General features: G+C 41.3%; 1 protein-coding gene across 1 annotated transcript; it reads right to left on the bottom strand.

The window, feature by feature from the left end:
• Window positions 1-3559: 3559 nt before the first annotated feature.
• On the bottom strand, window positions 3560-22444 carry plpp2b (phospholipid phosphatase 2b). The gene is made up of 6 exons (XM_056378985.1): window positions 21406-22444; window positions 9888-10039; window positions 9404-9666; window positions 9103-9160; window positions 7763-7939; window positions 3560-6698 (listed from the first exon to the last, which is right to left on the bottom strand). Exons 1-6 carry the CDS (start codon window positions 21479-21481, stop codon window positions 6540-6542), a joined length of 885 nt encoding a protein of 294 aa, XP_056234960.1. The 5' UTR covers window positions 21482-22444; the 3' UTR covers window positions 3560-6539.
• Between the last annotated feature and the right edge of the window lie 1404 nt (window positions 22445-23848).

Here is a 23848-nt window from a genome sequence, read left to right as displayed (position 1 = left end):
GTGGGCTGGAGAAAATTAAATGTTAAATAAATGCTCTCTGTGAATTAATTATAGATGGTAAAAGTCTGTATGACAACACTGTGACATAAACATGTATACCTTCACAAAGAACTCAAAATGGCACTGTTAAAATGTGTTAGATCAATAGTAGCTGCCTTATTGAAATGCAGCCTATGTGACTCACTCACTAGGAACCGCTTCATAGCAGAAATGCTAAAACTCTGATCATAAAACAATTCCCTCAGCACATAAGGGTTAAAGCAGACTATTCCTTGCATTTGCGTCTTCTGGGCATAATTATAAAATAATATATTCATACTATTATTTCAAATTACACAAGGCTGTGACACTGGCTGATGAACCTGCATTAGTAATACGGGTAGGTGTGAGTGTGTGCATGTTTGTGTGTGGAGTAGAGAGGGGGTTAATTAATATGCCTCTTTGCAGAAGCAATGCTTTTGGCTATGGAGCAGGAAGACTAGCTGCTGTCTATTATAGGAAGAGAAAAACAACAGAGACTAGCTGCTCATTTCTGGAGGCATTTTAATTGCTAGAATACAGCGCCAAGCTAAAAATGTCTCCGCTGGCCTCCAGCATGAGAAAGTAAGAGAAGTTGCTCTCTGTAACACCTCCGAATCAGTATCTGCAGAGTACTGTTAATTGTCAAAACACTCTGAAATACATGGCACGTACGCAGGGCGACTTTTACTGTCATAAAAGTTCATGCAGAAGGAAATCTGCCTCTGACACTGTGCACATCTGTGTTTGATTCTCTCCCTCACTCAAATCATCACATGAACACAGAAGAAATGGCTACACTGTGGGTTTCAGACCACTCAGCCCAGCCTCTCATGTAAAATCACCAAACTGTGATTCCACTTACATTCTCCTGCCCCTTTATTTAATCAGTGCAAGTATGTCCTACAGAAACTCAGAAGCACCAGTAGTTTTTCTTTTATGCAGCAGTACAGTGGGTGTGTGACTATGGAGAACCAAGTGACTTTCTCAGAGGCAGTCTCCCCCTTCAAGCGCTGAAAATGGGATGTAAACAGTTCCAGCTTGACAGAGACCACAAAATAATAAATTTAAACTTAACACAAGTTGAAGAACAAGACCGTGTCTGTGCCGCCCATTTATCCACTTCTAATCCTGTAAACCAGTTCAGCACTCTTTCATGTCTTTGTGAAATTTTACACCACTTTGCCTTAATTCCCCTTTCTTTCTTCTGTCTCCTCTACACCCACCTTTATTCTAAATTCAATTTAATCTCAATCAATTATTGGGCAATTTCCTATGTGAAGCACTCTCTTATTCTACATTACAGTAAGGCCAAGGAAAAAACAAAGGAGTCATCTATCCTACATTAGGGGTGCTGAATTGGGGAGAAAATTGGAACGTGCCAGAGGTTACAAATATTCATTGTTTCAGGATCCAACGTCAACTTTTCTAAGTTGAGATATTAAAGATCCCATTATTTCGTGCAGCAACTCTGTCCCATATTCTTTCTTCGCTAGTGTTTCTGGTCCCTGAAATTCCACCTTGAAATGATGTGGCTGTCGGCCACAGGGACACTGACCAAAGTGGGCTGAACGGTCGAGTGTACAACATCCAGAATCGTCTACCGCAGCATCAAAAATACTGGTGACTGTGCCTTTTCTGTCACGCTCTCCTGCTTCCAATGCTGAGGTTTTCCCAAAACCGTTCATCTCAAGAGCCACTTCTCACCAGGCTCCCGGTCATTCACAGAATTCCATCCCTGTGGACCAGACCATTCATGATTTGTGATGGTCCCTAAGGGAGGATCTATTTGCTGTGTTTGTGTTGACACTTTTGTCAGCAGCCTTTCATGCAATGAGAGACTACTATCCAACAATATTTCATAATATTGTTATTCGAAAGTTCCACCTTGATTCATATCATGCTGATTTGAGGTCCAGATATGAAAATAAAGTAAAGCTATAGGAATCCAGCTATCTGCTGCAGGTAGAGTACTATCTATTTCATCTGCCTCATTAACCCCTCAGGCAGATAGTAGATCTGATGTATGTGTTGGGTGATGCTTTTCAGATAGATAGTGTGTTACTTTTTACAACCACATGCAGATATGCTGTTTAGCAAGTTCACAAATGTCGTGGTTACCATAGAAACCACATCTCATAATGTAACAAGGTACATTTACCATAAGGCCTTATGGATAATATATTCAGTAAGGGTATAAAGCATCTCTGGAGAAATGAATGACATAGCTGTGAACTCACATATTGCAAATCTGAATAAGACCTGAATAAGAAGCTAAATTGCTAAATAGTCATGTAAATAAAATACCTTAATGTTTTCCATTCCCAGTTGTTTTGATACCATGTTAAAAAAAAAATAGTCCCATGCACACACAGCTTTCCCAACATGCGAGTGAGTAATATTGTTTTAAATGAGGGATGACAGTGGTTTACAATACCGCTGCCAACAAAACATCTACCAATGTCCCTGTAGGTCCAGTGTTTATTTTGTCAAAAATATATGTGTTTATTTTTGTGGAGCGCTCCATTCTCCATCCTGGATGCACTGAGGCAGCATGGGAGCCTTGATGAATCCCTCCTGAATCTGTTCATTGCCATACAATATCACCTCCTCAAATCCAAATGAGATAAACCCACTGAGTAAAGGATTTCCTTTTTAAATGATGTGTCATGCTTTACCTGACCATCATCTTCTTTCTAACAGAGATTAAACAGAACAGGGTCACTTGCCATTTGCAAACAAACAATGAAAATGTTGGGGAACTTTGTTTTTATATGGAAACTGTAACTGCAGAAATAACAGTGGAGAAACTAAAGGGTCAATACAACCAAATATGAGAAAAATGTGTGTGTTCTGTGGATCACCCAGAGTAACACAGACACCGTTTCTGGAAAGTAATTTTACTGAGGAATTTTTGTATGTTTTGATCACCACAAACTAAATTCCACTCACTTGTGTGTATACTGGGGTGGATGCAGTAATTCCAAAGATGCATATCTTAAAAACGGGCCAATAAAGCCAGAACCTTTTGCATTGCAAAACAGCACTTGAGATGAGTGAGAACATCTATTTTTTTTTTTCTGTACTCGGGTTTGTGCCATTGTGGTGGATCCACTATGAATTATACCATTTCCACACAAAGATTATGGCATGAAACCAATGGTGCCATACACGCACTGTTACAAAACTCATTTGAAGTGTGTCGACCTTTTTACCTTAGATGAAGAATTTTTAATCATTCCGATGAAAAAATGCTGGCAATCACAACTACAGTGTGCTTGCCAAGAACATCTTGAAATTTTGCTGCTGCAATAATGTAGTTTATTATATTTAATGTCAAAGATTTCATTATCTGTGACCCAAAAGGAGTAAAATTCCTTTTTGCAGACACGTGTTTACCATCACCACCCATCAAGTACTGTAGATATGAAATATATTAAGGTTCAAAATCTTGGCATCAACAGTTTAGAAGGCGTACTGTGATTGTCATAAAATCAGTGATTTAAATGAATATATATTAAAACAAAACAATATAACTGAATGCAGATTATATCTTTATTTAAAATTCTCTGATTTAGAGACTATAGATATAATCTATGAACAAAAGCAAACACAACAATAACCATAACTACAAGGTGACCAGTGCCCATTCTAAAGCACTAATCCAGTAAAGCATGAAAACACATGGAGCCACATTACCAGCTGAGAAGCTTGGTTTCCACATAACTAGAGGGGAATCAAGTGCCATGACGTTTCTACATCCTCATCCTCATTTGGGCGATTAGTCTGGCTGCAGTAATGCACAGATGATTTAGATGTAGGGAGCGGGGGGGGGGGGGGGGGGGGGGGGGGCACTTCATTGTAACCAGATCCAGCTGTTTCTTGTTGTAAATCTGTGTTTTAAATGTGTAGAAGTCCCCAGGGACCAAGGTTCACCATGGAATATCCCCACACCCCTACTCCTAACCCTCTCCCTAGACCCAGCTCTGCTCCAGGGCCTCACAATCACTACCAGGTGAGATTCTCTCTCTTTCTTCCTGCTTCCCCCCTATCAAGTTTGAGGTCCATCTGATCTGTTGTCAGTCCTCCAGGGGTCTACATGCTGTACAAGAACTGTACAGGAGACCTTATTCACAAATTAACCCCATCTATCAACACAGGAAGGGGAAAAGGAACATAGACTACTCTTTGAAGTGGGAATGGAGCTTACTAGCTTCAAAAACACAGTTGGGTATGTAACCTTTTATCATTACAACAGCCCTTTAAAAGCCCTGCCAAGGCATCTGGCTTATGTTTGGACCTGGAATTGGATCCGTTTGTGTGGCAACTCAAACAGGCACCAGTCTGTGAAGGCACAGGCCAAAGCAAACTGTACAGGTGAAATTAAAACTTACCTACAAGTGAAAAAACAAACAAACAAGTATATATATATATGTACACATCCTTCACAGAACATGAAACGTGTCTCGTAGTATTAGTAGATAGTACATAGTACAGTATTTGTGGCTCATAGTGGCAAGCAGGGGTGATTGCACAAAAACCTTAACAGCGCTGGCAATTCCAACCATATTAGAGTTAATACAGAACTTCTTGTACTTAAAATAAATTAAACACCATTTTCAAAATGGTTGTCTCATCCTTCTTTGATTACTATTATTTAAGAAATAAAAAAACAGACACAATAAGACAGAAAACAAACAAACAAAAAAACAAAAAAGAAAAGAAAACAGAAAAAAACAATAAACAAAACACAAAACAAACAAAAAACAGAGGCCAAATTTCTTAATATTTGATTGGCGGTATAGTATTATGTAGTGGTATGACACATGAAGTCCAACAGAAATTAAAGTTATCTGCATCAATGGTTTCTACTTCTGCAGTCCATTACACACAGGGGAAACATGAACCAATCACAAACTCCACAATTAAATTTATACATTTTTGAAAAAAGCATCACTAGTGTTGAAGGTGAATCTGACTCATTATGGATAGGTCAGACACTTGTCTGGACCTGGGCAGTGACACAGCACAGCGGTCACTAAAGGATAGAATAACTGCTGGGAGATGACATCTCTAGTAGGCTACTAGTGAATCAGGCTTGGTATAAATAGTGAGTCACGAGGAAGGACAAACCTGAATAGTCACTTAAAAAACATCTTATTGTTTGTACTGGTATTGTTCGGATACCCAGACCTTTGTATGTGTGGCAGTTAGGCGACGTGGCAGGAATGTATTGCGAGCTAAGTGCAGATCAAAGGATTATCTCTGAATGCTGCTTATAGTGTGGAATGTTGGTCAGGTTGATATACATCTCCTTTCAAAGCAGCTTTGGGATGGCCTGCAGCTGACATTTTTAGCCCGTGAGCCTTGATATATGGAAAGAAATTAGCTCAACTACTGTGAACTGACTTCCATTTCAACAATTTGTTATCATTTGCAGCAGTTTTTCTAATGTGTAACCAGCTTAAGGTGCACTAACAATGGACTAAATTAAACTCTATATATGGAAATTAAAAACATACAAAACACATTAAAGCTCCATTAAGCGATACATTTGATAGTATTGTAAAAAGAGAAGACTACTACTGCTAATCTCTCTGTGAATCAACACCCAGATCACTACATTTTTCAGGCACTTCCGGATTGTTGTTTTGGTTCACCAAAATCCAACAGCTCTTACTGACACATTACATAAAACTGTGGGCAGCTGTTCCTAGCTAGCTACTTCCAGCAATGCGGTGCGATTAATTTAACAAGTGGCTGGTAAAGTAAGTGAAACTTCAAACAAGCCAAAGAGAGCAAGTTTGTTGGCTAATATGGGCATAAACAGAGTGAACATCAGACTTACATTCATCAGATGGCCAGAAAAGGACTGTAATTGGCACGCCCATGCTTCTCTGCTACTGCTGTGTCACTTGTTTGCTAAAACATTAGCCACAGACACTTAATAAGGCAACAGGTATATCACACTTTTGCTGCTGTAGGCTTGGAGTTTTTCGCTCAATGCAGCTTTAAGCAAATACACTTTAACATCAACAACGATGTCTTAAAAACAATATGCTCCTCTCTCTCTTACAGGAGAAAAGGAGGTCATCATGGTGTCCTTGAGAGGGGGCTCAGAGACCTTGCAATGGGATGCAGCCCCCTCAGTCAGTCCAGTGGTTGGGGAGCAGGTGGGGGATGAGTGGTTTGCACAAAGGGAGGGAGCTGGGGGCTTGGAGGCTGCAAGCTACAGACTACATGCCTAACTCCCGACTCCTTTCAAAAAGAAATACATATAAGGGCTGGTCTGCAACCAGCCCTTATATAGACACTCCAAAATTTTACATTTCATAGAATGTCTCACATGGCATCAGGAGCCTGCAGTAAGCAGCCTACAGAGTCCGCAGGTGACTCGGGTTATTCCCTAAACTAAACACTGTCAACTGCACAATCAAGGTTGAAGCCCCTGGATTGGACCCTATCACACAGGTTTGGGGTCTGCAGGCTGCAGCCTTTGTTCCCCAGCGTCAGTCCCACTATCACACAGAGCCAGGACTGTGGTGATAGTTGTAATGGTTGGTGTGATCAGAATCTGCGATCTGCAGGCTGGGTTTCCTCTCTGGCTCTTCGCTATCAGCCGTGTCTTGGCTAGTGCAGCGTGGAGGACGCTTCTTAAAGAAGTCCGACACAAAGCGCACCTGCAGGAGAGAGGAGAGGAGAGGTTAGTTTTGGTCACCTAGGGGATATTTTTCCCCACAGAGATTGGAGAGTCAAGCATGTGAGGGATACAGAGGAGGTAAGGGCAGGGCTGGAAACTGTGATTAAATATGTCTGGACAGGTCTGTGCACAGCTGTTAAGTGACACACTAACACTTACACACTCATGCACATCTGAGAGGAACACACAGAAAGCAGGCACAACCACTATAGGCCATAAAACACTTTGCCCAGGAGGGTCTCTAATTGCACACAGCACTGTGAAGGCCAAAGTGCGGGCTGACTTCCCAATTAATCATACATGGAAATGCGCACATGCGCACACGCACACACACACACACACACACACACACACACACACACACACACACGCACGCACGCACGCACGCACACACTACCATTCCAGAATTTCCACAAGGCGGTGCTGACAGTGGTTCAATCAAAACAGGGAAGTGGCCAAACAATAAAGAAGCCCAGCTGGATGGAGTGGGGAGAATGGACTTATTGCCTGAGAACCTGCCAGTGTAAGTGTGTGGGTTTGTGTCAAGTCACACGCTGTTGCTGTCACACTCCCTCCATACTTCCTGTCCATACATATTTTTCCTGTGAGAATGACATAAAGCTGAAATATGGATTCATCAGCAGCTGTTCTGCTTTGAAGCTTAAATGTGATTCTTATGATCTGGACAGTCCCACCCATGTTTAATTTTCCTAAAGCCTGAAACCACAGGAGTTAGACTCAAAGTTAAAATGTCAACAGGTATAAGTCTGGAAAGGCTTCACAGAGAATGACGTGCATTATTTCTAAAGATAAGAGTTAAATGTTTTGAATAAAAGCTTTTTTTTATCTGTATGAGATAAATGCTTATTTAAATTGCCAAAAAATGAACTATTCACAGTGTTTAGAGCTGCTCAGGACAAGACACCAGATCATAGAAGCATCATTTGGGGGAAGTGCGGACTCTCCTAATATCATGGAAGTATCACGTAGAAGCTCTCAAATTCTGCAGTGCTTTTCTTGAATAATGTTGTCTTGGAGACTTACGTTGAGTACAGCAACAAGCGCTCCTTGCAGCAGCCCCACCAACACGTCGCTCCAGTGGTGCTTGTAATCAGAGACTCGGGTGTAACCCACATACACCGCGAAGGCCACCAGGAAGAACTGGATGGTGGGCCGGAGAAGTCTGGCCCACTTAGCCACGAGTCTCGCCTGCACGTAAAGCTGGAGTGGGGATTAGAGAGGAAGAAGAGCAGGGGGTGGTAGATTGTTTGGGGATGAGGGGAAAGAGAAGAAAGAAAAAGGAAGAAAAGAGAGAGCTCAGCATCTATTTGCAGTGACATAAACAGTGATATAGCCTGATGAAGCAGTCAAATTTATATTTTGCAGTCTCTATTATTGCTTAAATACATAGTCTGCTGTACTATCTTCTATCAGTCTGCTGTATTGTCAATTTTCACTCCCGACACCGATAATAAAAGCCTATTTATTTAGAGCATCAGTTTGTGTCTCCCTAATGCAGAAACAGTGGCTTGTATGCCTCAAATTGGATTGAAGTGTAAAAAGGTGCTGAGTATTAGCCGAGTCTTATTTATGTCCACTCTGGACCGAAACCCTCATTTTTTTACTGGTAAGCAGCAGACGCCAAGAAATTATGAACCTGGCAACAGTACAGACTTCTCTGGGCTTCTGCTAGGTTACTGTCGAAGGTGCAACATTTGGCATCACACGACAGTCCCCCTGCCACACTCTCCACTGAACACTGCAGGAGAATTTTTCAGAAACACATGACTCAGGCTGGATATCACAGCTTAGCTCTGTTTGTTTTCAGTATTTGCCTGGCAAAACAGAGAGTGCAGACTGAACCACTGACAGGGGCTGGACACTAGCTGGAGAGATTCTGTTTTCTCTTTGAAATTCTATTTTCTTTGAGCTGAACAATGTTGCTTTGCTTGGCCTCTTGAAACTTGCTGTCTAGCACTGGTGCCTGGCTTTTAACAGAAAGAGATGGGGCCAAGGGTAATGAACTGGATAGACCTGGAAGACAGAACACAGCACATGCTTCGCTTTCATCATTGCTGGGAAAAAGGCAGCAGAGGCCTCCAGATTATTCCTCTCACATATCCACCTTCTTCCTCTGTACTCTTGCCTTGTCCTTTTTGTGTCCACAGGCACAAAGTGGCTTTACGATCCTTTTCATCTTCTCAAAAATTAGCCCCGGAGTACAGGTCCAAATGCAAAAGCCTGTTTCTCAGCTGAGCCCCTCTGGGGAATGTTATGCCTGATTCACAGTGAGATATTTCCATATTTACTGTACACAGATATGCATATTTATATTGTGTTTTAGGTCTTTTAGTAATGGATTGAGGCTCATGTGCTGCACTTACTGCGAGGAAGAGCATGCAGTACATTCCAAAAGAGGAGTGACCAGAGTAGAAGGACAATCTGGAAAAGACAGAGAATCAAATGTAACTTTTACATTTTACACTGAGGCATCTCATTTGCATCATGTAGATTCAATTCCCAAAACAGTATTAAACAATGTCTCACTTTCTCTTTCTTATGGCATGTTGGTTAATAAGTGTCCTAAATAATATCAGTTTCATTGTTTTTTTTTTTTTAATTTAAACATATTTTCTTCTCTAAGCACAATGTTCCAAATATAATACCCTGTTTTTCTCCTCTTACCTGGACTCTGTGACGTCTTGTGTGTTGCCGGTGCAGTTGATCACCTGCATGTATCCCATGCAGATCTTAGGGGTACATACAGCCATGAAGTTAGGCCTCGGGCGGCCGATAGTGTACTTGGCAAGGTCGGTCAGTGACTGGCTGACAGATGCTCCAAACAAGAAGGTGCCCACTACCTTGTAGAGTGCAGCTACATACTGGTTGAAGTCTGAATTAGAGTAAATCCTCTTGCTGTAAACCAGATAAGCCTCTCCAGAGGAGATCTGAGGGAAGAAGAAGAACAGCGAGGGTTTGTTTTTCGTCCTTATACATCAACACTTTGCCCAGTTCCTAAAAGCCATTTAGTAATGGAGCAAATAGCACAGGATGTTGTTAAATGAGTGAAATCCAGTAAAATTTCCTTGATTTTGGCTTTACTGAGGTGAAGAGGAATAAAACTCCAAGTGAGCAGAGAGGGGAGATTGATGTTCTGTGTAAAACTTACAATGATGACAGTGCAGGAGATGGTGACGGCTGCCAGCATGCCATGAGTGATGGTGTCTGGCTTTAGAGGGTACATGATGCTCTCATCGTCACAGTAAACACCTCTTTGATATGGCTTGTACACGATGGTCATAATGATGAAGGGCAGCGCCGCTGTAATGAAATAACAGAATGGGTTGGATCATAAATGAAGTGAAGTGAATTTTCACTATATTTGGAGAAACAATGCTTTTGGGGTTTATGTGTAATATCTGAAGCTTGGTCATTGCCAAGAAACTGGATTATCCAAGTTAATGGACTTAGATATTTGAGAAAAAAATGTTTGGAATAACATCTGTCTCTTTTTCTACAGGTTTTCAGACATTACATCAGTTCCTAAGTTGGGAAGTGAAAATGTTTCTCTAACATTTAGAGATAGCTAAATTGTTTTCTCTCTCCCTCCGGACCTCAAGGTCTAAAATCACAATGATGAAACAACCCACAAGGGGAAAGAAAACATTTGGTAGTTAAATGTCAGGGCAGAAATGCACAGCAAGGAATTACCAAAATACACAGTGGAACATAGTATTTATATACACCGGCATGCACGGGCATATGTGAAGTTACACATCACACACACGCCCAGTAGACACAGGACTGTACAAACACTTACACTGTACACAAATTAATGCAGACACAACACACACAATTCTTTTGGATGATGTGGCTGTGTGCAAAAATGAGACCAAATATAGCTGCTTAAGGCTTCTGAAAGCACGAATGGTGTCCTTGAGACGTTCAAAACATCTGCGCCAAAAATACTCACTCACTCTCTTCCTCTGTCTCTCTCTCTCTTGTACAGACAAACTCCCTTCACTTGTGTGTGTATGTAGTAAAACTTAAGTACATTCAGAAATAGGTATAACACAGGCTAATGAATGCTTTTTGAAGACACTCTCTTGCTTGTCCTTTTGGAAGTCATATATTACCTACTGGCTATGAACAGACAGCAGAGAAGTGGACTGTGTTGTGAGAGAGGTTTGAGAAGTCACACTGGGCATTTTGATATTTCTTTTCCATTGGAATCTATTCTAACTTCTGTAGTCCAAACTGACCTAACCTCTAAGTTTTTACTTCCCCTCTTCAAGGCTATAGTGGGGCGTGTTTCATAATAAAGAGATTTGGGCTGGACTATGACTCTAGGCAGACACAGGATGTGGGAGAAAACCTAATTTGCACAGCTGCAAAGCCGGAGGTGATTCTTCCAACCTTAAGCCTTAGTAAAAGTGGAGTACTGACAAAATAATTAGTTAATCAATAAATTATCCAATTTAGGCTGTAACTAATGGTTATTGTCATTACCTATTAATCTGCCAATTACCCACATATATTCATTTTACTCTCACAGATGACTTAGAGAAATGACAAATACTTACATTTAAGCAAGTCAAAGCAAATCATTTCCGGCGGTTTTGCTTAAAAATGAATCAAAGGATTAACTGATGATTTAAATAGTTGCAACTCATTTTCTGTCAGTCGGGCAACTGTACTATCAGCTGACTAATCATTTCACCTCTAATTCAATTATTCAGTGGACACAAATCATTTTGGTAATCGAGCAGTCATTCTGGTCAAGTCAGAATGTGAAACATTCATTGGTTTCAGCTTCACAAATGTAGGATTTAGTAGTAATTCTTACTTTTGTGGCATCAGGTACTATCAGAAAACAAACATCTTAGACAAAACGTGGGCTCTGGGAGCCTAATTGTGATAGATATTTAGCCAATCTTTATTGTATACTTAAAATTAGGCTTGTAAATAATTAACGGTTGAATTGATGATAAATTATTATGAGTTGTAGCCCTAGTGAGGAATGTATTCTCCACCCTGACATCCACCACCACCATAGCAGACAGACTGGGCACGTGTCCATATGCGCTTGGGTTTTGTGTCTATGGCAACAATATCTTGACAGAATATTACTACTGCCATTGAGTTGGACCATTTGGTTTTTCTGTCTCTTTTGTTGTGGTTTCTATATACGACATGTCGTAAAGTTCCCGATAAACAGCCAAGACTAACTTCTCCTCCATTTTCTTGGTTGCCAAGGTCACGAGCCCAGCCCCATCTGATAGATTGCCCTAAAAGGAGTTACAGGGACGACATCAGCGTCTTTCTGAAAAGTTCAGAGATTTTCAACTAGAAGCGCTCAGAGCAAAAAATGCTATATCGGCACACGCCCTTGGGGGCACTATGGAAATGCCATACAGCCCCATACTAAATACAAGAAAAACAGTAGTGGAAAAGCACTGCGCTCACCAATAGTATTACATTTCTGTGTAAATGAGCAGTGCACCCCTCCCATTCTTTCAAAAAATGTGTGCAGCTGACATAATTCCAGGAGGACTTCCAGCGAGACTGACTGATGAGAGACCAAGAGTCCACATATACTGAAGACTGAGACTGAGGGAAAATATACAACTGGATGGTGGATCAGGATTCAGCTGAGGTGAACAGTCTGTAACACCGGGTTTAACTCCACCCAGAAACCTCTCATGATGGATATGGAACAACAGCCTACTGTAAATGTATGAATAGAGTCAAATACTTACAGCATTTTTCAATGGATAATAAAGGTTTGAAACACTAGAATGTATGACATGTTAATCCTTTAAATTTTGACAGTGTTTTGATATGGGACACTGAAAGAGAAAATGAAACCCAGTTTTTCCAGGTCCAATAGGTTTATAATAAACCACTAATTAAGAAATCAAGCCAAGAAATTCCCCTAATAAAAACTGTGATTCACAATAAACAATACACCATCACACCTTTACAATGCCATACAGTGTCTTGCTCTCATCTGACATTGCATATATCCAGTGAGATGAGCACAGACATTGTTTAATGTCATGCCAACTGCACACATGTGTCTCACAGACACTGTAGAGACAAAGAGTCTCATTGGCTCAGTGGGGGAAGTGCAGCTGCAAAACAGAAGCTTTGTGTTTTTTTTTTTTTAGAAGAGAATACACAATAGCGTTCATTAGGATAAACACATCATCGCACATGGACACCTCGTAACCCAACCTTGGAAGAGCTGGGTTTAGACTGCACAAACAAAGAAATACCAATTCATTTCAACATGGTGACTAATACACAAAAAGCTCCAATCTTCTTACAAAATTTAAAAAGGGCAGGGATCACTACCCAAATGCAATATTTCAGCACTGAATGTTTTAGTAAAACTTATGTGGGCTGCTGACAGGTTTCGACACTTCTCAGTTATGCACAAAACAAAAATGAAAGGTGAAATGCTAAATGTCAACATCCGCTATCAAACGCTGTTCAGTCTTAAAAATGTTACTCTCCAGCATTAAGCAAAGTTATTATAGAATGGCTCGAGGGGATTTATTAAGTTTATATTTTATATTAATGGTTACCCTTTGCTGTTGTGGATGTACAAAGTTTAATTTTGTAACTTGCAACAGCAGCTGCCTGGCACCTGTCCCTCCATGGTAGCTAACCACCAGATGCCCACTGAATCCCTGTTTACACGTCTAGCAGCCGTGTCAGGACATGGTGCACCAGGGGTATAAAGTCTTATTCCGTATATTTTCCTCTTAGCACCACCAGAATCCAGTTTGTGAAAACCACAGCACTATATAGGGTCTCTTGTATTTAACTGACATCCTCTCTCAGGCGCCTCAGGGGAGCACCCTGATATGGATTTACTGATGTGGCTTTTGGGGTGGCAGCTTCAGCATCTGTATCCTGCATCCTGCTTCCAGCTGTCAAGAACAGAGCAGTGTGTCAAAAAACCACTGCTGCTGGTTTTAGCATTCCTGACAAATGGTTGCGTTCAGAGTTTCATTACAGGAGATATTATTGTGACAAATACTTCAAGGTTCTGATATATTCTCTGAAGGACTGAATGTCTCTCTGCAATTGCTTGGTTTTAAAAATAGAATGAAGAAAGAGAAAGCCATGAAATTCACAATTCTCAGCACAGTTTCTTTCAACGGTAAGTATTTTCAAAATATTGTTTTGAACATTTCCAGACTCTGGTTTATATCTTGTATGGAGACAACTGAAATTTACACAGCATGTCAAATACCTTAAAAACTATTTCAAAACAGAAGTCAGAAATGAAGACAAACTGTGTCCATCTTTGGGGTTTGGGGGATGAATCCATGGTTTTCTGTCATGACAGCTGATGGAGACATGGTGGCATGACATCAGCCAATACCAACTGCAGCACAGAATATTTGCATTTAGCGCAACATGAAAAACACATTGGAACTGCAAACAGCAACAAAGGAAAGACTTGTTTGAGAGAATACTAACACATATAAATATTTAACGTTATGTTTTAAAGGTTTGTGTAAGATTGGCCTGGACAAACAGCATGGTAAATGTCACTTTGAACCAGCAGAAGGACATAATTGTTTCTATACTGGAGTCACATAGTAGTGTAACTTCAAACTGTTTTATGAAGCTTTTAACACTTGCCAGAGCGGGGCCATTAATCACAGTGAAGTGGCAGAAAAATTAAGTGAAAAGCTTCAAAGAGAGACGCCACTGGCTAGTGGAATATATTTTCTCCCACTTAACATGCTCACGAACGGTTAAATTACTTTTTGCGACAGTGAATTCTCAAGTATTACATGTATTCATCCATTTAGCCATATGCTAAAGGTTTTTTTCATTTTTTACAGGTTTTTTTTTTTTAGCTCACTAAATCCTCATAACCAAACATGGATTTTGCCAGTTAGCCACACAGTTTACAGACTGAGTGAAGTCAGGGCACCTGGCCTTAAATAACCCTCCCTTGGCTTGTAAAAAAAAAAAGAAGGATGAATTTTTCATTTCTGTATTCATAAATGAAGCACTAATTCAGCTGACATCCGACTTTAACTTGTTGGCCGTAAATTACAAGTTTGGATGGAAATAAAAGTGCTCAAATGAAATGATGTAAAAAGTCTGGACTGTCGTCATGGGCAGAACAAGTGGTACATCCTGAGGTGTGTATGTGCGTGTGTGTGTCTTATGATCAGTGTTCCTGTGTATTATATCTTATATCTACAAACCAGCCACTCTCTTGGAAAGCAGACACACAAATACACATACTGCTTACTGGCAAAAATAGATCCAATTGCAGACAAACTAGGTCTCCGGGATACCACAAGACAACCCCACAACCCAAACTGCCTCTGCTCCAGAGCTGTCTCCTCCTAAAGACCGAGCAGTGTCTCTGACTTGAGCTAAACTCGGACACCTATGGTGGATTTTTCTGGCGAGAAAACCCAAAAGAACACACACACACATATATATGGAGGAAAGGTTGAGGTACTTGTTTAGGAAACAGGAGAACCTTTTTTCTAGGCACCTGCTTCTACGGATGGAGTGGCGGAAAATGCTGCCAGTTTGGAATGTAGCCAGGAAGCTAATCTCCGACGGCCAGTCAGAAATCTCCTGCCTGAGTGCCTAATGGGAGCCTGTTTGAAGGAGCAGGATGCAGAGCTGAAACTTTCCTGTCTCAGATAAAGGAAGACCCATTTTTGAGGCTTCAATTGCATTTTGGGAAGTTTAAGGCTTGTCATTTACCTGGCTGCAAATTAGGATCCATGTGCAGTGACTTCCTCAGTGTCTCCCCTGATGAAATGGGTATTAGTGGAACAGACAGCTGAGTAATTGACAATGACTGCGTGTCAAAGAGGGTCTGAAGAATAAAAGTCAGAAGAGCATCATGGGAGATTTGAGCATTAACATTAGCAGTGACAAACAAAGATGCCAGTGTAAGAGGAGTTTTGCACCCTTCCCTTCATTTCTTCCACCACTGCTGATTCACATCCTCCATTCTGTTTTTTTTCTCTCTTATTCAAAGTAATTCATTCTTCTCTCTGCAGCTCCATCTTCCTGTCTGTCATTCTCTTGATTGCAGCGTCCTCCCACACACTTCTCCTTCTGTTGTAAATATAGAGGCCTCAACGGGATGGTGCTTTATTTAGCTGGCAGATGTGCAATTACGCAGGACCATTTGGACCACAATCGCACTCTGGGGCTGAGATTCGAGGCTCTGCCTCTGTTTTTTTTTCTGACCTTTTCTCCCATTTCTTTCCCTCTCACACATCTACATTTGCCTGTCATAGTCCTAGTACCTCACACCTACTTGCCCTGGTTTCTCTGACATAACCTGCTGCACCTGCAGAACCACATGGGTGGACAATTATTCTACTCCATTTGAAAAACATACACATGGGTTTTTCTTCACGCATATTTTCAAGGCATGTAAAGCCCGTGTGTGCGTTGTTCTCATGCCCCTGGGCTGCCCTGCTTGGTAGAAAACTTTCCCTCAGGGTCACAGCTGGAACATTTGCCAGAACACTTCTCCGTCTAATTTCTTCCACTCTCATTTCTCGTCTTTCCAACATGAAGGTCACTCAGCGAGTTTCTTTATCCCCTTGTGTATTTCTCTCCCCTTTTCCGATCCGATTTCTCTTTCTCTCGATAGCTCTTGTATCCTCTCACATTAACACCCTTTCTTGCCTCTTTATTTTTCATCCCTGTGTCACTCTTAAGTCTCCATCTCTGACTCAGTCTCTCAACTCTCTTCTCCTCCCACTGCAGACGAGCACAGAGGCAAACATTTTTTCTTTTAGCTGCAGTCAGTGTTTCCACTTTTTTTTTCTTTCCCTCCCTCTCTCTCTCTCTTTTGTTTCCTCCCTCCACTTCAAAACATGATTTGTTGAAATGAGCAAGAAACCTATGGCACCAAAGCCCTATAGTGGACCAACACAGGTGATGTTACAGACCTTTTCAAAGATGACTTGCAGTAGCAAAACAACTAAACACTCCCTCTTTCTGACTGTCACCCCAAGCTGGACTGACTAATGTGGAAGGTATGTGCTGAGCCTACAACCTCCGCCGGCGCTGGCCTCTGGAATTCTAATTCACATGAGGAACGCCCAACTTCACCAGTCACACCAAATCCTGCTGCTGCTGCGGCCCATTCTTTATTCTTAATCCCGCTGTTTCACTCTGTCCATCATTTACGCATGCTTAGCTCCAAGCAGTGCAGAAGGAGACAGAGTGGCAGGCGAGGTTGGACGAATGGTGGGAGGGGAAGCTAAATCTGGGTTGGCAATCAAAGAGTCTGGGTTTGGAGGAGATCAAAGTAGTAGGCCACACAGGTTTAAATCTAAACCATAAAAGGCCTGCAGGAGGACTTCAAGTGAGTACAACTATCCTCAATGTTACGGAGATTCTCTCAGAATTCCCTAAATGTGACGCTGCGTTTTCATTTCAAAACATCTGCCTAATGCCAAATATACAGTGCAGTAAGATTACTGTACATAAGTGGGACTATGTTTAGCTTTTGTCTCACATCAGTGTTTCTGTTAGTGAAATGGTTTGTCCAAATCAGGAGCAAATTTTTTCCAAAATCCTGGTCCCTGTCAAGATGTGAACTGTGCTTCTTGCTCCTCTTCTCTCGCTCGGGCTTCTCTCTCGATGCAAACGTTTTCTCTCTAACTTTACTAGAAAGAATAAAACATGTCGGAAGGTGCTTCTCCAGCATGGCAATCAATCATCTACCATTAAATGACACTGGAAAGCTACATTTGTGCTGTGAGAACAGCAGGTGCAACCTGTTTTGTAGTGCAAGGTGATCCAGAGAAATTTCAAATATCAGTATCACATGTATTCATCCATTTTGCCACATGATACAGGCTGTTTTTTACAGGCGATTTGAGCTTGCTAAATCTAAGGTTTGTCATGTTTCTCATCAATAATATCCTAAAAACAACAATTATTATCATAATCATACAGTATCAGAGGTACAGATTCACTGATTTCACTGATTGTGTCCAGCAGCTCCGCCGAATTCAAAGAAATGTCTCCCAGCTCACCACTGAAATGTTTGAGATCAGCTGTGTCCTGGGTTGACTTTTGTGGAATGCGGCTTTAATGTCTGAACTCTAATGTGGTCATGATTCAAAACAAACCACCGTGACAAAAGGTCCTCATCCAGGATGACTGATAAAAGACTTTACATGGTAAACGGGAAATCCTTGTGCAATTAAAATAATTAGAAAAAGACCGACCACAACAAACTAGGCTCATATTTCTCAGAGGGACGTGCCTGTTTGTTAAAAGGGCTTCAGTTTCCATGACACAGCTCTCCTGAGGAAAACAATTCCCATCAAGTGAATTCACTGCTTTTCTCTGAGAACTCAGGACAATCAGTCTTCCCAACGCAACCGCATGAGAGGCCCGGCTCCCTGGAGACGCTGCAGCACGGCTTCACCAACAAACTCTAACTGATACCCAACGAGGCCAAAGAACAGAACATGGGGATACGTACAATGTTATCACAGTCTAATAAGGTAAAAATAATAGGAGGAAATAGTGGGGGTGCTTTGGGAAGCAAGCTCGATCTTGTCAGGTAATGAATCGGTCAATAACTAAATAAAACACAGAGAACAATCTGATAATCAAGCTATAAAGGAAAATCAGAAACTCCACTGGCTCATACTTGAGGCCTGAGCTGGAGGACAAACCAACAAGCCCAAAGCTGTGTCAGCAGACTGCGGCTACAAGTATCTGATATTATATCCATGGAACTCATAACAAAGGAAACTCCTGGTCAGAAATATGAGAGTTATAAAGCAAACTAATGATTACTATAACCCACTGTCATCTTTAAAGCACAGTGGTACCTCTGTGAATAAAAAATATAATCACACAATGGGAACTTTAACTGCTCCCTCTGCATATAATAAACATTTGTGTGAGTGTGTACGCGTCTATCATCGCATACATAACAGACTTTCCATAGAACTGGTTTGTTGCAGTGTACTCAACAGCACAACAAACAGTATGTATACAAAAAAAAAAGTGTGTGCGTGAGTACGTGTCGCACCAGTACATTGCCCCAAGGTCATTTAGTCACACACTACTTACTCATAACTCACAGCTCATATCGCGTACAGCAGCACCCGAGTCATGCTGCGAGCGTTTGCTCCTCCTCTGACTCTCAAATGACATGCACCTGCAGCACTGCACCTACGAATACGAGCTGCAGGCAGGGAGAGGTTAACCTTGGTCTTTCCTCTCTGCGCTCTGAGCCAACACCCACCGTCTATTTGCACTGAGTGTAGATTTACACAGACAGAAGAGGAGAGCGGGAGGGAGGGAGGGAGATACCAAAGAAAAGAATGGAGAGGAAAGAAGGAGGCCAAGAGCTTACAATTGAACAACGACGTCAAGACCAAAGCAGATATTTGAACAGTTCAACAGTTGTCCTTCATGATAGATCAGACAGGCTTCTTAGCTATATACGAGACCAATAATACAACTGATCTAGTGTCTGAAGTGTTAGCAAACCACTCCTTGGCCACTAAGCATCAGATTTCTCTATTGAGGGGTTCAGTGATTGTGTTGAACATTGTAAAAAACAAATCATATGATACGAACAGTTGTTAGTTTGACCTGGGCAGGGCAGGGTGTGGGTGACAGAAAGCATGGCAAAGTAAAATCGCTCTGTGATTGTATCTGCTGCTTTTATTTGGCCTCTGGGATTTCTTAAGAAAAGATGGTTGAAGAGACTTAGATGTAAGGTGCAAAAGTGGAGATGAATATTTACAGTCAGAGGTGAATGTAGGAGAAATAAAGGCTTCAGTTGAAGAGCAGCAGGTAGAAAAGTAGCAGTTGTTAATCAGAGTGGATAACACTCAGTATCAATAGATTCACACGCAACACAAATGCAGACTAACTCAACTCAAAAGTCTGTTTCCATATAGGCTAATGGTCAGCATAATTACATGCTCTACCATGTTGTTACTACATGGCTGGGGCAACCTCAACCTAAGCTTGGGGTTGACTTGATGATTATTTGGGTGGGTGACGTGGGTGGCAAAAGGGAAGGGAGAGGCAAAAGGGTGGGATGCAGTCATCCAGACCTGACCGACCAAACCCAACCCAGACGTTAATCCCAGACTTGTGACAGCAAAATGGTGAGGCTTATCAAGTTCAGCAGTCTGTAGATCTTCCCACAGATGGAAAAAAAAAAAATACCCCTAAGCTCTCTGAAAAGCCAGAGGAAGGGGGGTTTCTCTGAAAACCACACAGCAGAGCAGATCAGCACATGCATGAGCCGTCATCCCCAGTCTCCATCCTCCCGCCACCACTGCTTCACCGCTATCGCCAACATAGGCCCAACAAGGGACTAACATGCCGCCAAACACCATTATGCAATGCATGTCTGTCACGGGCCTGTGGCATTGACACAGTAAACCAATGTCCCACCACAGTGGTACATTCCACATACACACATTATCAGTGGGGGTGCATCTGAAAACAGATTCTTGTGAAGGTAGTAGTTCTCGCATTATCATTATCATTTTTTTCTCCACCTATTTATTGGTTGATTAATATATTAATTTGTAAATTCTTCTAATATACATTATTTTTATTGTTAATTTAAATATCAATTAAGTAAATACTAAGGAATTTCATCAAATTATAAATTAATGTGTAAAATATTTGATTAATACCCATTTTATTGTACAATTAGATATTAATCAATGGAATGCTTTATACTTATTTTCATGACAACGTGGTCATTCTATCGTTTCCTATTCAGCTGCAGTCATTACAGATTAAAGGCAAAAGACAAAGGGAGGACTGATGCTGATCACAATAACCACAATATGTGTCACTAATATGATTCATTTTTTTCAACATCTGAGACAGAAACTAATATAATGATCTGCTCTAGTTACTACAGCAATGGAAGAGGGGAAAAAAAGGCATACAGTCCCTTGAAAAATGAATCCTAACTGAATTTACATGCAAAACAATGGTGTGTGGAACACAAGTGGAAGTAATATCTTGAGAAATGCACTGTGTGCGGGGAAGTCTGTACATTCTTGAGAGGATTCCTGGCAGACAAAATACTGAAGAAAATGAGAAATAAGCGGGGCTCACACATGCATATCAACTTTCCATAAACAAACATTCAGCTTCCTGAGGCTCAGCAAAAGTCCGGCAAAGGTTTTTGGTGAGTGGGCTGGAGCATGCAGCAAGCCTGTGAGGAGAATGAGAATATTTCCTCTTGTGTTTATGGCCTTATGGTGCAAGTTCATGTCACACTGAAGCCCGGACAATATTCCAGTTGGGATCTGCATAAACAAACGTGTTGCTCTGTTAGTGTTGGACTCATGCATGGAAATCCAGTTGCTTCATTTCCATTTTAAAGATATACTGGGATAAAAAAACAAAAAAAAACAAAACAAACTTCTGTGTTCTTCTGAGGATCTGTCGTCTGGTTAGAAACATGCGTTCGTTTCATTTGTGTACGCAAATAAACAAACGCGCTGGTCCCAGTATTAAAAAAATCCCCAAGTTGATGTCATAGGCGCAAAACACACAAACACATGAGCAACTGGCAAGAAAGATTTGATCGGAAGTTCTTGCTGACAACAGTAAAGTGCAGTTCCTAGATAAAATGCAGATCATGCTGACGAACCATAACTTACCAACTAAAACGCACAGCACGTCCATCACCACGTACAACTTCTTCTTCCTCAGATCCTTCATCTTCTTTCCGTTCATTTAGTTGAAAGTCAATAGTATAAGAGAGAATAACTACTTTTAGAATAAGATAAACAAGTCCATCGGCGGTCGCTGGCTTTGGAATAAGAGTGCAGGCTAGGCAAACGACCTGGTAACCTGCACTACGAGTTCTTCCGGGATCCTCTTCGCTACCTGTGCTGACATTGACAGCATAGGTGTATGTGTGTGTGCGTGGCTTTCTTCAAACGACAGCGTGTAAAAAACTTGTGGCTGAGCAGGTAAGCAGCACCTCTGAAGTCTTGCGTCCCTGTGTGCGCATTACTGCTTCGGGGACAAAGCCAGAACTGAAGAGATCCTCCGATTTCACAGAGCTGGAAGCGTCCGGTGAATCCAGTCGGCTGTAGACTCTTCTCTCGCTCCGCACACACCACCACACTGGTCCCTCCTTCCAACTTCCTCCTCTGGCTCCTCTCTGGCTATCTGATGGCCAGGCTCGGTTTTTTTTTTTTTTTTTTTTTACGCACAGGCGTGCAAAGAGAAAGAGAGAAAACCTCCTCGCGGTTAGCTTATTTTTTTTCTTCTTTCTGCCTTGCAAACCAACTTTTTTTTTTTTTTTTTTTTTTTTTTTTAATGTCTGTTGTGTAGAAATAACTCAAACTCTGTGAAGATCAGACCAAGAAGAGATGCGTGAGGGCGGTAAACGAGGTACAAACTTGCACTGTCAGGTCAAAAAACAGGAAGGAATAAAGAAAGAAAAGTCATAATATGAAATTAATGACTTACACTTGACCGCATTATCTGAAGTAATCTGGACTTAATCAATGGTGGGGATTTAAATGCACTGTTAAGGCTGTGACTCAGCTCTGCCCCTATTTCACAAGTCATCAGAGCTGAGAGCCCTACATGATCTTATCCCATCATGCACTTCTCATTATAGCCCCGCAGGGCAAACACTTGAGCTGCTCAGTTCTGTTGAATAGGCTACTTCACCTTTTCCTACTCTTCTCCCTCTCATGAGAGTGATTAATGTGGGAGCGGACTAGAACGCAAACAGATTCTAAATAAGTTCCTAACATATTAGTCATCACCTTCATGTCACTGGTAGGTGGTGGACCCACACTGAGCACACTTGGTGGGTGTCCAAGAAAATGTGGAGGACAAAACTTCCAGCTCATCAAAAGCAGAGACTTTTATACGCCCTGCTGGGGCTGTGGCTAAATTAACATGACTTAACACCAGCATGACTCCAAGCCAGAGTGCTATTTTGCTCCAGGCAGTCAGGATGTAGCCTCACCAGCGGCTAATACCAGGCCACCACTTGCTGGCTGCATACAGCACTTTAGAGGCATGAGTGTGTATTAACAATTAACTCTGTTTGCTTGATAAACACCATGTTTATCCCCAAGTCTATTGGTTCAGCACCCTTGAATAAACAGGTAATCTTACATGCACATGCTGTATTCCAGCTTTATTTGACTTCATGCACATTTGCAACACCAGTAACATATAAATGAATATCTGGGTACAAAAAAGAACAACATGGAGTATAACAGTACATGGAAAACATTTAAAACTGAAATTTCTCTGCCCCCTTCTGGTTGTTTCTAGACAAATATGCTCAGAGACGGGAGAAGAATGGTCTCTGGTCCACACAGCATATTTACTATTATTTCTTCATACATTTTATTCACAAAGATATTGTGCTGTGACAGTCTTCATCATACAGACATGTGTCTCACTTCATCAGAGCAGAACTTTTTCATTGTGTTCAGAGTTGGAGATCCAGGCAATCAGGCTGCTGAGGGCAGGGTCAGGAACTGGAGGCCAGATATTCTGTTTTATCCTGGCAGCATGCAACAGGCACTGTGAAGGGTAGTCCTGACATTTTAACTCTCGTTCAGAAGGTCATTAATTGCATTGTGATACAAAAAAAAGCTTCTACATTGGTGCGTTAACCTTCAGAACAAATGGTCTTTGCTAGCTGTGTGCAGAGAAGACAGTTTTTAACCTGAGATAACCTTCGCTGGCGCTAATTAGATATATTTTATGCAAGCTCCTTTACTGTACATTTGTCGGAGCTACATTTAATGTTCCTTGCTGGGCCACTGATAGCTACCAGTTACACTGCTAGCCCCTTGTTGTTTTATAGTCGACTGAAATATAAATTAGGAACATTTTTACTCACAATACACAGAATTTCAATTACATTTTCAGACTCACACTAACACATGCTCAGCAGAGACAACCCTGCTCATTTGGCCTCATGATCAATGTATTATTTACATGCAGAGCTGATTAAGCAGGGGAAGCAATGCAGCTATTTGCTGCATGTAAAGATCACTTTTATTCAAACAAATCTATTGTAGTTTAGTTATTCTGGCTTGTAAGAAATATATACTGTCTATC

Source organism: Seriola aureovittata, chromosome 6 (genome assembly GCF_021018895.1).
Source record: "Seriola aureovittata isolate HTS-2021-v1 ecotype China chromosome 6, ASM2101889v1, whole genome shotgun sequence".
Taxonomy (NCBI): Eukaryota; Metazoa; Chordata; class Actinopteri; order Carangiformes; family Carangidae; genus Seriola; species Seriola aureovittata.
Note: the sequence above shows the minus strand (reverse complement) of the source record. Positions and strands in the feature narration are given on the sequence as shown.